The 15,509-nt window shown below is 52.7% G+C and overlaps 1 protein-coding gene across 1 annotated transcript; it reads right to left on the reverse strand.

Annotated features, from left to right (window-relative positions):
- Nucleotides 1-3,490: 3,490 nt before the first annotated feature.
- Nucleotides 3,491-15,014, reverse strand: LOC123448330 (mannose-6-phosphate isomerase 1-like). Its single transcript, XM_045125170.1, has 4 exons — nucleotides 14,201-15,014; nucleotides 11,932-12,144; nucleotides 4,576-4,842; nucleotides 3,491-4,172 (listed from the first exon to the last, which is right to left on the reverse strand). The coding sequence occupies exons 1-4, from the start codon at nucleotides 14,777-14,779 to the stop codon at nucleotides 3,852-3,854; spliced, it is 1,380 nt and encodes a 459-aa protein (XP_044981105.1). The 5' UTR covers nucleotides 14,780-15,014; the 3' UTR covers nucleotides 3,491-3,851.
- Nucleotides 15,015-15,509: the final 495 nt, after the last annotated feature.

Genomic DNA, 15,509 nt, shown 5'->3' on the forward strand with positions numbered 1-15,509 from the left:
TATGACTTAAGTTTAAAAACCCCAAGACAATACCCCTTCAAGCACAAGATAAAACACTAAATGATCAACATTTTTAAAACAGGTTCTAGCAAAGTTTGACACACAAGTTAAATAAATAGATAGGGGGAGAAGGTTTTGACATAGAATGAAAGCAATGTGTTTGCAAGCATTGTTTGGAAACCTCCACATCATCACACACCACCACAAGCATAGCTAGCAACCAACAAGAATGAAACAAAGCCAAAGAAAAGAATGATGTCATGATGCAAAGATAATGTCATGAAATGATCGACATGAAATGATGACTTTATATCAACCACAACATAGTTTTCCAAAATAGGAAAGGATCAAATATGGCAAGGATTACATCTGGGGCATTACACATAGCCAATCAATGGTTTGCTAGGTTGTAGAAAGGTTGAAGGTTTCATGGCAATGTTGAGAGGCTGCAATTTAACAGGTGGTCGGCAGCGAGACATAATGAAAGAAACGAGAGAACTAGCATGACATTGATAGTAATGGTATCTAGGGAAATGGTCATCTTGACTGGGATCTCGCTTGGAAGAAGAACAACTCCGTGAAGCAGACGAACTGGCATAGTCAAACGGATCCTCACATTCCGACATGCTTGCGGAACTCTATCGAGAGGAAGCAAACCAGAAACAAGAATCAACACACGATATTCACCACGGCACATGCACGATATGATGCACACCCTAATATGATGCATGATCGGTTCAATTATGCAAGGCATGGCATGGCAATTCACAACAACCAAACACTATACATTAAGTGAGGCTCAATATGCAACGAGTTGTATATTGACGAAACTCCACATCGGAATTACTTAGTGCACTCCCATTTAGGTACACGTTAATATTAAATGTTGTTAAATATGGCAGGTGGTGAAGCACAAGTAATCTACGTATCTAGGTATTTTAAATGAGGCCGGAAACGACATATACCATCTTCGAACTAACCCCATGTGTTAACTTTGAAATCTGTCTAGATCTGACCTAAACATACTTTATGTTTGTTAAGCGGCAAAATAAAGTGGTTCACGAAAAACTACGCGTCATTCTAGTCGATTTACCTATATAGTTCATCTCCAACGGAGCTACGATTAATTAATTATGAACTAAACTGTTTTAGCATGGCATCACGCAAAACGAGGCAAACAACAAGGTTAACAGCTTTAAATATGCATGAGAGTTGGAAAATATTAATCTACACAAAATTCTACACCTTTTACATATATAACTTGTTCCGACGCACGGTTTAAAAGCTACGAGCGTTTTAAAATAATGCATTTTTTGAAAATGAATTAAATCGCAGGACCTAAAATAAAATACTAAACGGGCTGAATCTGTCTAGAGGCCTAAATAGAGCATGGGTGCACAATAGCTATAATGCGTCGGGGCGAGGAATAGGCAGCGGGGCGCTCACCTTGCGGCCTCTTGGGCCGGCCTGGTCGGGGCTGGAGAGGTGGGCCTTGGCGATTGGTCGGCCCACGCAGGGCAAGACGGCGGCGGTGCTAGCCAGCCCACGCGGCCCGCAGGCGGGGCCAACGCGGGGTGGCTAACGGCTCGAGCGGATCTCTCACCCGCGCGGAGGGGCGCGGCGATGCCGGCGGGAAGGTGAGGCCTGGCGCGGGAGGGGCCTCCGGCGAGGAACGGGTTGCGGCGGCGGCTCTCCTCCGGATCTGGTGGTTCCCGGCCAGATCCGGGCGCGGCAAAGTCGACGGCGCGGCTCCGTTGAGCTCCGGCTCCCATGGCGGGGTAGCTCTACAGGGAAAGAGAGAGCGTTGGGGTGAGGGGAGAAGAGAAACGGGAGGAGAGGGAAGCGACGCAGGGTCATAGGGGTTCAGGCGTTGCGTAGGGCGGCTCCAACGGACTCCGGCGAGGCAGGGCGAGCGACGGAGTTCGTGGCGAGCGGGGCGTCGGCTGCTCGTGCTCTCGGTCGGGAGATCCTCTCCTGATCTGGAGCGCTCAGGGGAGGGGGGCGACGGCTCTGGTTTAGGCCGCGGGTGGGCCTGCGATGGGCTTGGGCGGGCCCGCGCGATGGCTGGCTGGAGGTGGGAGGCGGCTGGCTGTCTCGCGGCTGAGGGAACTGGTTGGCTGAGCGGATTTCGAGGAAAGGGCTAGGGTTAGCTGAATTAGGGTTCTATTTATAGGAAAAGAGGCTAGGGTTAGGGGGGTTTTGTCCCGATTTCGACCGTGCGATCGAGATCGGACGGTCCCGGTCGCGGGGTTGACTAGGATGGGTTAGTGGTCTGTGTAGAGGTGTCTAGCCCAAGATTAGAGTAGAGGTTTACGGCCCGGCACAAGGTTTTTAAACACCGAAAAGACGTCCGCCAAAACCAATAACGGTGCCGCTACGGTCGACCATTCGGGTATCAAACGAACTCCGATTACGACGAAAATTGGCAGGCGGCCTACCTATGTTAAAATAGGACCACGCGTCAAGTTTCAACCCAATCCGAGAATGTTTTAAACACACTTTTAAAATACTCTTTTAACGAAACCGCGGACGCGTACGTATGTGGTTGGTTTCAAAACGGTCAACGACGAAAACAAAGAGAACCGACAACTAATAACAGATGCGGGCTTGAAAACTGACAGCAACGGAGTGCCGATGCAATGCGGGGTATGCGATGATGAATGTGACAGGCAAATAAGTCACACGACGAAAACGAAATAAAAGGAAATCGTCTAGGGCGTCGGTCTCGTGTTGTTACACGAGACTTTTTGGCCGGCTAATGTAGCCCTGCTTGCTGGGTCCCCACCCCCACACACACCAAAAACTCCCACCCCCTACTTTTCTATTCTCCGTGAACACGACCCCCAATTGCAAGAACAGAAAAGTTGTGGTGGCACGATTCCTCACCCTCCACTTGATATAGCTCCCCTCTGTCACCCAGAGGCATAAACGGAAGGCAAATGACATTAAAATTTGAGAATAAATGGTCATGAACGATCAGTTTCCAAACAAAAATCACACTAATTTCTCCCCTCTCCTAATTTCACCGGTCCTCTCATCCCCTTGTACCCCTTTCCTTTCCCAATCAATGGAATTTTTTTCCAATCCAGATCAGAAGGGATCTCACCTGAAATCCCGCAGATCAGCTCCTTCTTGCGCCTTTTGATCCACTCCCGAATTCTCTCCCGATCCGGAGAGCACCTGTGCAATTGCCTCGATCTCTTCTTGATGTCGTTCCACCTCCTGGCGCTAATCACTCCCCCGCGAACGACCTCCCCAGGCGGGTTCATCTTGCCGCCGAGTACCCCGCCGGACTTGCCGCTTCCATCTCTCCCACTCTGTTTCTCCGAGCTCTGTCAGTCGCTCTCTTTGGACAGGACCTCTGTTTGTTGTACCAGCAGTCCCAACTACTCCTACTCGTGAGATCTAGATTGATCCGTTACAACGAGGCAGGGAAAACTCCCATGGAACCAAACACATGCATCTCACCTTTTTTAACACATTAAGCACGAGATAAGAAGACATTCATTTTTCTTCCTGTTTTTTAAGATACAAAGCAACCTCCATCCTTTCCAATTTCCATGTACACATAGATAGTTGAAACTTAACTACAGACTGCATTTGCTCTTCCCAGCTTACAGAAAATTAGATGCCTATGAATACGTAAACATGATTAAGATATGAACGAATGGACTTAACTCTCGATTTGCCTATACACTATGATATCTTTGGCTAACTAACCTTACAACAAGTTCAGTATTCTTGATTATGCATGTAAAAACCTGGTAAACGCAGTCTCGTACAAACACTGGGTGACCCCCTCTTGCAACAACCATGGCCCTTGAAATTACAGATCTGCAGGGTTATCCATGTCAACAGAAGAATCTGCTGTTTACTCCGGCTCTGTACAGCTGCAAGCACCCAGGGCCTGAAGCGTGAAGCTTCACCTCCGTGCGTGCCGGCACAAAGAAAACATCCCCTTCCTTTGCTACTCCTTCGTCAGGCATGCCATCAGCCTGGATCTCACCCTCCCCAGTCATGATGAGGAAGATGGACGGGCCGGGAACTGCTAACATGGTAACCGATTCACCTTGAGGTAGTAAGTAGCGGTCAACTTCAAACTCATCGAACGGGGGTGTGTAGCGAATTACATATGGCTGAACCAGAACACCTTGCAAAATTTCTGGGAACATCTGCATGCACAAGATCAAATGTGTATTACTTAAGGGAATAGAACATTAGTGTTTTAAACAATAATTTAAGCAACATATGTAAAAGCCTCATTGGCCCATCAGATATTCCAGCAAACGTTTCTCAATGTGATCAAACTCCAACTGTTTTCAAAAATCACTTCTAATTGCTAAACTAAGTTATGAACAACCGATTTTAGCGCACTAGCATGTAACAATATAACCAGTTACGATTAACCTGCAGGAAAAATAATCAGAAACACTATTGACTGCCGGTAGATGATGCTAAACTGTATGCTGTCAAAAATAAACACAATATGCCAAATAAAGAAACTGCATGCCAAAAGAATTGAGATTATAAACAGGACACCAGAGGTACAAATGGAAGGAACACAAATAGACGAACCTGCTTGTATGTTAGCATGGAGCAAAGAGTTTGGACATCTTTGTACTTAGGAGTCAGACCAGCACGAATAACGTTGTCTGAGGTGGCCATACATTCAACACACTCTCCTGATAGATATGCATGTGGCTCGTTGGCACCAATGTAAAGTGCTTCACCAGGGCTGAGCTTCACATAGTTAAAGAAAAATGCTGATAAAATGCCAACATCTCCTGGGTATTGCTGCTCTAGTGATAAAACTAGTTGCTCCTTCTCTGTAAAGGTTCTAATCTGAATGGAAGAAGACATTATCAGCGCAAACAGTTGAATTACAAAATACTACTGTTTTCCAAAACATATATGACTTTTTTTCTTCAAACAAGCAAAAGCTGCATGTGCACATTCCTCATGGTGCGATGATCCTGACTCAACTAACACAAGACAGCAGGAGGAAAATAGCAGAAACTAAATCGATGTGCCATGAGGGGAAGAACAAAGACAACAATAACACATAGTGTACCTTATGCTTACAATAGCTTTCAGATTGTATGGTGGCTCCATGTATGCAAAGTAAAACTTCATACGATTATCAGTTAAGAAAACTCCTCCGCAGGGAAAGCACCAGTGCAAGAGGTAACAGTCCACTACGGCCTTGTTCGGTTCGTTGAGATTTGAAGGGGATTGAGAGGGATTAAATCCCCCACAAGTGAAAATCTGCCAAAATCCCCTACAATACCCCCCAATCCCCTTGTGGGAGGGATTAACTAAACAAGCCCTACATGTATCTGTTATGTCCGATACAACATACCAACGGAGGAGGCCCAATGGGCAGGGTTAGTTACGGGCTTAGCCCAAGTTATCTTAGTTATATTAGAGTCCAAGTTATATTAGAAGTCCAAGTTATGTTAGAGTCCAAGTTATCTAGGGTTTAGTGGAGGCTGTCCTCCTATATAAACACATGTACCCCTTCGATATTAAGCAGACAATAAACAGTATTTTGTTGTCGTCTCCCTCAGGAGACGGGAGCCCCAAACCCTAGCCGCCTCTCTCTCTCTCTCTCTCTCAGGCGTCCCCAACCTCGCAGCCCGCACTTCCACCCCTACAACCTACGTCCGAGGCCTGGTAGAACCCTAGCCTCTACCAATTTGGTATCAGGTAGCTTGGGTTCAATGAGTTTGTCGGACCTTCCCACCACCGCCGCCGCCGCCGCCGCCACCACCACCTTCCCCGCCACCTCGCAGCAGCCGCCGCCGCCGCACCACTCGCCGCCGCCGGCCACCTCAGGTCCGGCCGCCTCCGGTACCGCGGCCCTGGCGGACGAACCCGCCCCCGTCCTCTCCCCGGCGGAGATGTCCTCGGCGATCCGCGACCTCAACCTGGCGGTCTCGAACCTCCGGACTTTCCTCCAGGCTCCGTACGCAACCCCGCCACCACCGCCTCCGCCGGCGGCGCCCTTCGCACCACCGCCCCTGGCCACTGTCGCGCCCCAGGGCCTGCCGATCACCCAGGTCCGGTGGCCGCCGTCGCCATCCCTGCTACCGACGTGGATCGACACGCCGACCTACACGACGGCGCCGCTACAACCGACGGTGTTGCAGCCACCTGCCCCCACCTTCGGGGGGTTCGGCGGGTACACTGACCCGTATGCCGGGAGCTCCGTGGTGCCGCAACACTCTCCTTCCGCCGCGCTGGGTCGTCGCGAGGGCACCTTCGCGGCCTCGCCACACGTGCAGCAGCCGCCTCGCTTCACCAAGCTGGAGTTCGCCACCTAACCTACGACGGCACCGTCGACCCCCTGAACTGGCTCAATCAGTGCGACCAGTTTTTCAAGGGGCAGCGGACCATGGCGTCCGACCGCACGTGGATCGCCTCCTACCACCTCCGTAGCGCCGCCCAGACGTGGTACTACGCCCTCGAGCAGGACGAGGGCGGGATGCCTCCGTGGGAGCGCTTTCGCGACCTGTGTCTCCTCCGGTTCGCCCCCCCCCCCATACGTGGGAGCCGCTTGGCCGAGCTCGGTCGCCTTCCCTTCACCACCTCGATGCAGGACTTCGCCGACCGCTTCCAGACGTTGGCCTGCCATGCACCTGATGTCACGGCTCGCCAACGCGCCGAGCTCTTCATCGGCGGCCTTCCCGACCACATCTGCATCGACGTCGAGATGCGCGACCCCCAGGACCTGCAGACGGCCATGTATTACGCACGCGCGTACGAGCAGCGCGCCAACGCCCTGCAGCAGGCGTTCCCGGGCCGCGGCACGCGTCCCCCGACCCGCCCCGACGGCCGCCACCCCGACACGCCCCGCCGGCCGCTACTGCGGCTGCCCCCGCGCCGACACGCACCTTTCGGCGCTTGACGTCGGCCAAGCAGCTCGAGCGGCACCGCAAGGGCCTGTGCTTCAACTGCGACAAGCCGTATGCGCCAGGTCATACGTGCGCCCGCCTGTTCTACTTGGAGACCGTCGACGACGCGGAGGTGGAGGCCCTCACCGCGGAGCTCGACGCCACCACACTCTCTGAGGCCGGCGTCACGACCTACGGGCCGGTCGACGTCGACGCGACCGCCTTCGTCGTCTCCCTTCATGCCATGGCTGGCATCAAGACGGCAAAGACGATGCTGCTTCCGGTGACGATCAACGGGGAGCGTCTCACCGCGCTCGTGGACACGTGTTCGACGCACAACTTCCTGTCCAGGGACGCCATGCGCCGCCTCGCACTCCAACCGGCGGGCTCGGAGAAGTTCAGCGTCACCGTCTCCAACGGGGACCGCCTTGCTTGCCAGGGGTGGCGCGACAGGTTCCCGTCCTCATCGGCGACGAGCCGTTCTCCATCGACTGCGTCGGCATCGACCTGGGCTGCTACGACTTCATCCTCGGCATCGACTTCCTATCCACTCTCGACCCCATCCTTTGGGACCTCGATGTGCTGTCCCTCATCTTCTGGCGCGAGGGCGGCCGTCGCGTTCAGTGGACAGGCATCGATGGCTCCGGCACCGCGACTCCGCAGCTCCAGTTGATGGCGGCCGCACTGGACGAGGCGCATCCCCTCCTGGCCAACCTCCTGCAGCAGCACAGCGACATCTTCGACGAGCCACAGGGCCTCCCTCCCGCGTGGCCCTGTGACCACCGCATCCACCTCCTGCCGGACACGGCACCTGTCACCGTGCGCCCGTACCGGTACCCTCAGCTGCAGAAAGACGAGCTCGAGCGTCAGGTGGCGGTCATGCTCGCGCAGGGCATCATCCGGATTTCGACATCGCCGTTCTCCGCCCCAGTGCTCCTTGTGCGCAAGCCCGATGGCACATGGCGCTGCTGCATCGACTACCGCGCCCTCAATGCCCGGACGTCCAAGGACAAGTTCCCCATCCCCGTCGTGGATGAGCTCTTGGACGAGCTACACGGAGCGCGCTTCTTCACCAAGCTCGACCTTCGCTCGGGCTACCATCAGGTGCGCATGCACCCCGACGACATCGAGAAGACGGCGTTCCGCACTCACCATGGCCACTTCGAGTTCCTGGTGATGCCGTTCGTCCTCTCCAACGCGCCGGCGACCTTCCAGGACCTGATGAACGACGTGCTCAGCCCATACTTGCGCCGTTTTGTGCTTGTTTTCTTTGATGACATTCTTATCTACAGTGCATCTTGGGCGGAGCACCTACAGCACGTGGCCATCATCTTTAACGAGCTTCGAGCGCATCGTCTTCACCTCAAGCGCTCGAAGTGCTCGTTCGGCACAACCTCCGTCGTGTACCTGGGGCACGTCATCTCGGCGGACGGGGTAGCGATGGACGCGGACAAGGTCGCCGCCGTCGCCGCGTGGCCGACCCCGCGGTCACCGCGGGCGCTCCGCAGCTTCTTGGGCCTCGCCGGCTACTACCGGAAGTACATCCGGGACTTCGGTCTCATCGCCGCGCCATTGACGCGTCTCCTTCAACGCGACGCCTTCTCCTGGGACGAGGAGGCGACTACGGCTTTCGAGGCTCTCCAGCGGGCGCTCACAACGGGACCCGTCCTTCAGATGCCAGACTTTAATATGCCGTTCGTGGTGGACTGCAACGCCTCTGGCATCGGCTTCGGCACCGTCCTCCACCAGGGCAAGGGACCGCTCGCCTTCTTCAGCCGCCCCTTCGCCGCTCGCCATCACAAGCTCGCGGCCTACGAGCGCGAGCTTATTGGGCTGGTTCAGGCGGTGCGCCACTAGCGGCCTTATCTTTGGGGTCGGTCATTCCGTGTGCGCACGGACCACTACAGCCTCAAGTTCTTGCTGGACCAGCGCCTCTCCACCGTTCCGCAGCACCAGTGGATCGGCAAGCTCTTCGGCTTTGACTTCACTGTCGAGTACCGCCCCGGCCGTCTCAACACGGTCGCCGACGCCTTGTCCCGCCGTGACACTGAGGATGTCGTGGACGACGTCGCCATGGCTGGCACTACCATGTGCATCCGCTCCGGACCATCTTTCGCCTTCATCGACGACATCCGCCGAGCAACTTCGACGGCCGCGGACGCGCAGGGCCTGCGCCAGCGCCTTGACGCCGGCGAGCTGGACGCGCCCTGGCGCTTGGACGAGGGGCTGCTCCTACATGGCCGCCGCATCTTCGTGCCCGACCATGGCGACCTGCGCCACCAGGTCCTGACCTTGGCGCACTCTGGGGGGCACGAGGGCGTGCAGAAGACTCTCCATCGTCTCCGTGCTGATTTTTACATCCCCGGTGATGGCGCGATGGTCCACGACTGGGTGCGGTCGTGCGTGACGTGCCAGCGGAACAAGACGGAGACACTACGACCCGCAGGTCTACTGCAGCCGCTGGACGTACCCTCCCAGGTATGGGCGGATATTTCCATGGACTTCGTCGAGGGTCTTCCCAAGGTGGGCAGCAAGTCCGTCATCCTCACGGTGGTTGACCGCTTCTCCAAGTACGCACACTTCATCGCCCTGGGTGATCCATATACAGCCGCCTCCGTGGCGCGGGCCTTCTTCGACGGCATCGTCCGCCTCCACGGTTTTCCTTCGTCCATCGTCAGCGATCGTGATCCCGTGTTCACGGGACATGTCTGGCGGGATCTCTTTCGACTGGCGGGCGTGAAGCTCCGCATGAGCACAGCGTTCCACCCTCAAACAGACGGCCAATCCGAGGTGGTCAACAAGGTGATTGCCATGTACATGCGCTGTGTTACTGGTGATCGTCCACGAGCTTGGGTGGACTGGTTGGCGTGGGCGGAGTACTGCTACAACACCTCCTATCACTCCGCCCTGCGCACCACGCCTTTCGAGGTGGTCTACGGGCGCCCACCTCCGACGATGCTCCCTTACGAGCCTGGGACGGCTCGGTCCGAGACGGCGGGCGACTTACTCCGCACCCACGACGACATTCTGGCTGAGGCGCGCCAGCGTCTTCTCCAAGCACAACAGCTGGCTCAAAAGTACTACGATGCTCATCATCGCGAGGCGGAGTTCGCGGTGGGCGATTGGGTGTGGCTGCGCCTCCTCCACAGAACCACGCAGTCTCTGGACCCGCGTTCCAAGCACAAATTGGGACCTCGCTACGCCGGTCCCTTTCGTGTGCTGGAGCGTGTCGGCACACTCGCATACCGCTTGGAGCTGCCAGCTGGTTCTCGCCTCCACGACGTCTTCCATGTCGGCTTACTGAAGGCCTACCGCGGGGACCCTCCTGTAGCGACGCCGGCCCTTCCTCCTACTTCGGATGGCCGCCTCCTTCCAACTTCCGCACAGGTGGCGAAGGTGCTACAGGCGCAGCAGCGTCGCGGCGTCTGGCATGTCTTGGTACAGTGGACCGGCCTGCCAGAGGAGGAAGCGACTTGGGAGAAGCTCGACGATTTCTGCCAGCAGTTTCCAGATGTTCAGCTCGGGGACGAGCTGTTTGAGAAGGCGGGGAGAGATGTTATGACCGGTACAACGTACCAACGGAGGAGGCCCAATGGGCAGGGTTAGTTACGGGCTTAGCCCAAGTTATCTTAGTTATATTAGAGTCCAAGTTATATTAGAAGTCCAAGTTATATTAGAGTCCAAGTTATATTAGAGTCCAAGTTATCTAGGGTTTAGTGGAGGCTGTCCTCCTATATAAACACATGTACCCCTTCGATATTAAGCAGACAATAAACAGTATTCTGTTGTCGTCTCCCTCAGGAGACGGGAGCCCCAAACCCTAGCCGCCTCTCTCTCTCTCTCTCTCTCACGCCGCGACGGCGCCCAACCGCCGGCGCCGGCGTCCCCAACCTCGCAGCCCGCACTTACACCCCTACAACCTACGTCCGAGACCTGGTAGAACCCTAGCCTCTACCAGTATCTTAGCGAGAATTTCAACTTCCTAATTTGTACTGAATACTTGGGACATGCATTACGAAATGATGTTGGCTGCCCACTACAATATAACTGAATAACTAGCTTCAGCAAGCAGCGATATCGCTTTGGTGGCTAGAACCAAACGATGAATACTACCTAATTAGCTGGATTGTATCATCTTTAATATTCACAAACATCACCTTCCAAATTACCTACCCAGCTTAATACTCCCAGAATCACTTTGAGTTGAACGAATGGTGCTTCGTGTCTACGCGTTCCATAGGTAGGATCCTAGACAACCATCAACTACACTAGTGTGTAGTTATAGCATTCCTACTCCCACTGGGGTAGCTTCATAAATATTGATACGTATGCATTCCCTTCAGCATATTGAGATGTTACTCTGAAGCAGCCAAAGAAATTCATGTTTGCTTATTTATAGCATAGTACATACTCCCTCCGTTCCTAAATATAAGTCTTTTTACAGATTTCACTAGGGGACCACATACGAACACTCTAAATTATGTCTGTATACATCCACATGTAGTCTTCTGGTGAAACCTCTAAAACCTTTTTTAGGAACGGAGGGAGTACATAGTGTATACGTTGACAGTCTAAGGACAAGTAACAATTCAAGTTCAGTCAATTACTCATATTTACTCTTTTTTTATAACGTACAGTTGGCCTAAAACCTTTTTTAGACACTGGAACTGTAAGAACCTGGAAAGCAAAAAAACACGACAATAAAAATTTAACCAAAGGCATTTTATAGCCAAGCTGTGTGCAGCTTAGGTCTCAAAAAATTACTGTGTCATCTATGAGAAGATTGACCTACATGACTCTCAGGTAGGCAGCATTCAACTATACCTTTCCTAGACATACTTTCACTTCCACCATTGTTTAGAAAGAAAAAATATGGAGGGCTGCTGATGGTAGATACACAAACATGGACAAAACAATTGCAGAAACTAGAGCACTAAAAAACGAAAGATACTGACATCAACCTCCCAGTGGACACAATCATAGGTAATTCCAATGAACATGAAATTGTTTATGCCAATAACCCAGCAAAGATATTTACCTTATTCTCCGCATTCAAGCGGCTCTTTAATTTGGAAATTGCTTCAGCAACGGCTTCTTTGCTTGTTCCCATTAGCTTAGTAAAGGCTGATTGCAAATATGACCTTACTCCAATGCCTCCATCGTGCTCTTTGGCAGTCATAAGCTTCGCAATATCTTCTTTGCCAACTAACATTCGAACCTCAGGTACAGTCCTCAAAACATCCTTCAGCTCCTGGACCACAGTATGAATTAATCAGTACGTGATTCTAAAATAATCAACTGTTAATTTCTTACAGTTCCAAAAGCTCATACTCCCTCTGTCCCAAAATAATTGTCTCAACTTTATACTAGCTCTAGTATAAATTTGTACTTAAGACACTTATTTTGGGACGGAGGGAGTAGTTAATATCATAGCCCACATTTTTAACAAATGAGTGTTTGCACTATCTGGAACATCATGCATCCTTTTTGGAAGAATATAACCAATGCAAAATATAATTTGCAGTATCTAAAAAGAGACAAACTGTGCTTTCTACAAAGCAGGATAGTTCTTCCAAAATGAATATAGCAAAGATTTCTCTGCTCCATACTTCCCACCATAAATATACGTAACTAATCATCTCTACTATTAAAGGGGGATCTGCAGTCGTGATGGTTCGACCTCCCCTCCCACCCCTCGATCGCACGCACAGCCTCGCCCTCGTACGTGCAAACCTCCCGCCGGTTTTCTTCTAATCGCCTCGACGTGACCCTGTGCAGATAACAGTCGATGAAAAACTACACGTTCGAACCAATGAAAAACCGAAAAGAAACCCACGTCCTCCCCACCTTCTCTGGTTCTCCCCTAAACCGCCACTTTTCATCTCCAGATCTCTCTGTCCTGAGCGTCGTTCCTCCCCATCTCTCCTCCGCTGTCATCGTCCATCTCTTCTCCTGCTACCTCCAGCCCTCCACCATCGCCGCTTCAATCGCTAGGTAACTGCCATTGCCCATCTCTCCTCCACATTACCTAAAACCGATCTGGCAATGAGAATACACTTTCCCTCTCTCTCTTCCACGCCCTCAGGGACCTATTTCCTTTTCCACGTCCAAGGGGTGGGTCGCTTCCCTCCGCTACCGATATGGATGGGCCGATCAGTCGACGTCCACTCTGCACCAACCATCCTGCCATCTTCGTACTGGACTACTGATAATGGGGCTAGCGGATCTGGCCATGCTACGAGGCTCGGTGGTTGACACTCGTCTGACCCACTCGCTCTGCCACACCTTCGTGGTTTCCTGGTTGATTATGAGACTAATTAATGGATATATATTCATCCACCGCCCATGCATGGTGGCAGGCTTGGCATCAGCTTCTCTTCCTTCCTTCAACTACTTGGAGTCCAATGTGATATGCCCTTGTCTGTACGGCAGTAGCACTTTTTCTTATGCATGGTTGTAGAGACAAAGTACCCAATTCATTGTTTGTTTTGTGAAGTTTGTGATTTCTCAGTCCCATCCGTAGAGATCTTTGCAGTTAGATGTTCTTCTCTAGAGTCAGTGTTGCATTGATGCGTGAAAGTTAGGATATTTGATAATCAGTTCATGATTTATGTGTTAACAAAATCAGTTGATTATATTTTCCTAAATTTCCTGCCACCTACCTAACCAGCGAACTTTTCCAACCGCATTGCTGTATGTGATTTGGACAGAATGAGTGCATGGGGCCAACAATTAAGATGCCAATGCCGTCGAGGGATATCCAGGACAACTTGCTGGACGGCATCACTGTCTTCTGAACAAGGACCACAATACCTCATGAAAGGCAAGCGATTTGCCAGCATGTTCATACTCTGTTTTTAAACTCTTCTTCTGACAAAATTTCTAAAAAAGAAACAAGAGTTGCTCACATAAATGCAGATGGTACTTCCGCGAATAATTAGGCCTTGATCGTTGGGTTGTCAGTGAGCAATTACACTATTCTACAGTTGCAAATCTCTATTATTATTATCAAACTCGTTAGCAGCCAGATCCCCGCCCCACTTGGTATTTTGACATTGGTCAGCTCATTCCCACCAACCGGTCAGGAATCATATTGGGAATCTGCTTGCCACGTCGAATAAACAACCCACCTACCGCATCGAACTTCCCTAGGTAACAAACTCAACGCATCAGCAGACCCTAATAATAATCCCAGGTCAACCAAACCATCGGAACAATCGCAGATCAGCGTAAATGGAAATGAATCGGCCATTCAACACGGTAGCGATTCAACACTACGTGCACGCAAGGAATGCAGGCGCACAAACCTGGACGCTGACGAAGCCGCAGAGGGCACGGAACTCGGTGACGGCAACGGCCATCTCAGGCTTGTGGTTGGCGTCGCGGTACGTGGTAGGGCGCAGCGCGTGGAGCGCCCTGGCGAGCTCCCTGTCCGGATGCGCCTGGATGGAGAGCGGCTTGGCCACCGACAGCACCTTGAATAGGAAGGGGAGGTCGCCGTCCCAGCGCGCGGTGACGGCGCGGCCGAGGAGCGCAGTGGGGTTGCGCGCCAGCCATTCCCTGAGCGACACCGCGGCATCGTCGTCGGATGCTAGCGACGACGGGGCAGACGGGTGGGTGCCCATCCAGAGCTCGGCGCAGGGGCGGCCCTCTGTCTCGCCGGCGAGGCGCGCGACAAGGGAGGCGTCCCCACGGCTGCCCCACTCGTAGTGCTGGACGGCGCCGCGCAGACGCTGGACGCCCTTGGGGGGAGAGCACGGCTCCAGCTCCGGGTCGTGTTCGCGGTCGGCGGGGAGGAGGAGCCCCAGACCACCCATCGCGCCTAACCCTAGCCCGAGGCCGAGCCCCAATTGGGCGGAGGAGGAGGCGGTGGAGGAGGACGCCATCGAGGCAGCGAGGGCGTCGGCGGCGGGAAGGAGGAGGGTTTGGTCTGCGCGGCCGTTGGGTAGGAGGCGAGTGGGCAGTTGTGCGGTTGGGTTTTATATGGAGGGAAATGCGAATGGAAGCGGTGAGGGGAAGAAGAAGAAAGGAGGATGCAACGATGGAGGCGAAAGCGAGAGGTGAGGGTATGGGGAAGGGTCAAGCGAAGATGGTAGCCATGCCGCGGCAGTTTGGCTCGGTTTCGGGTGTGAAGGTTGCGGATCGAGTAAATATAGGAGTACAATATAAGAGCATTTCCAACACGCGTCGAACGCGTCGCGCGTAAAAAAACTGGTTTGCCGCGCGTTCATCGTCTGGATTGGCGCGGCGCGCAGCGCTGACTCAGCAGCTGCGTTAAAATGCAGCTCGCAAAAAATACAGCGCGCGCTCACAACGTTTTTTTATTTTAGATAAATCGAAAGCATAGATAAATAAAAACTAGATAGATTGCATAAATAAAAAACGATACAAAGGTATTTTACATCGGTGCAACTAGATAGATAGTTCGAAAGCATAGATAAAACTACGGTGCAACTAGATAGAAACTACTCCTAGTCGCTATCATCATCACCATCATCATCCTCGTCGGTGTCGTCCGAGGTTGAGAGCCATATGTCCAACCAACGATCATCGTTTTTCGTGAAGAACGACCTCCCGCCTGCTGCAACGATATCCGCCTACGCATTCGCCAATGCC

Source organism: Hordeum vulgare, chromosome 4H, assembly GCF_904849725.1.
Source record: "Hordeum vulgare subsp. vulgare chromosome 4H, MorexV3_pseudomolecules_assembly, whole genome shotgun sequence".
Taxonomy (NCBI): domain Eukaryota; kingdom Viridiplantae; phylum Streptophyta; class Magnoliopsida; order Poales; family Poaceae; genus Hordeum; species Hordeum vulgare.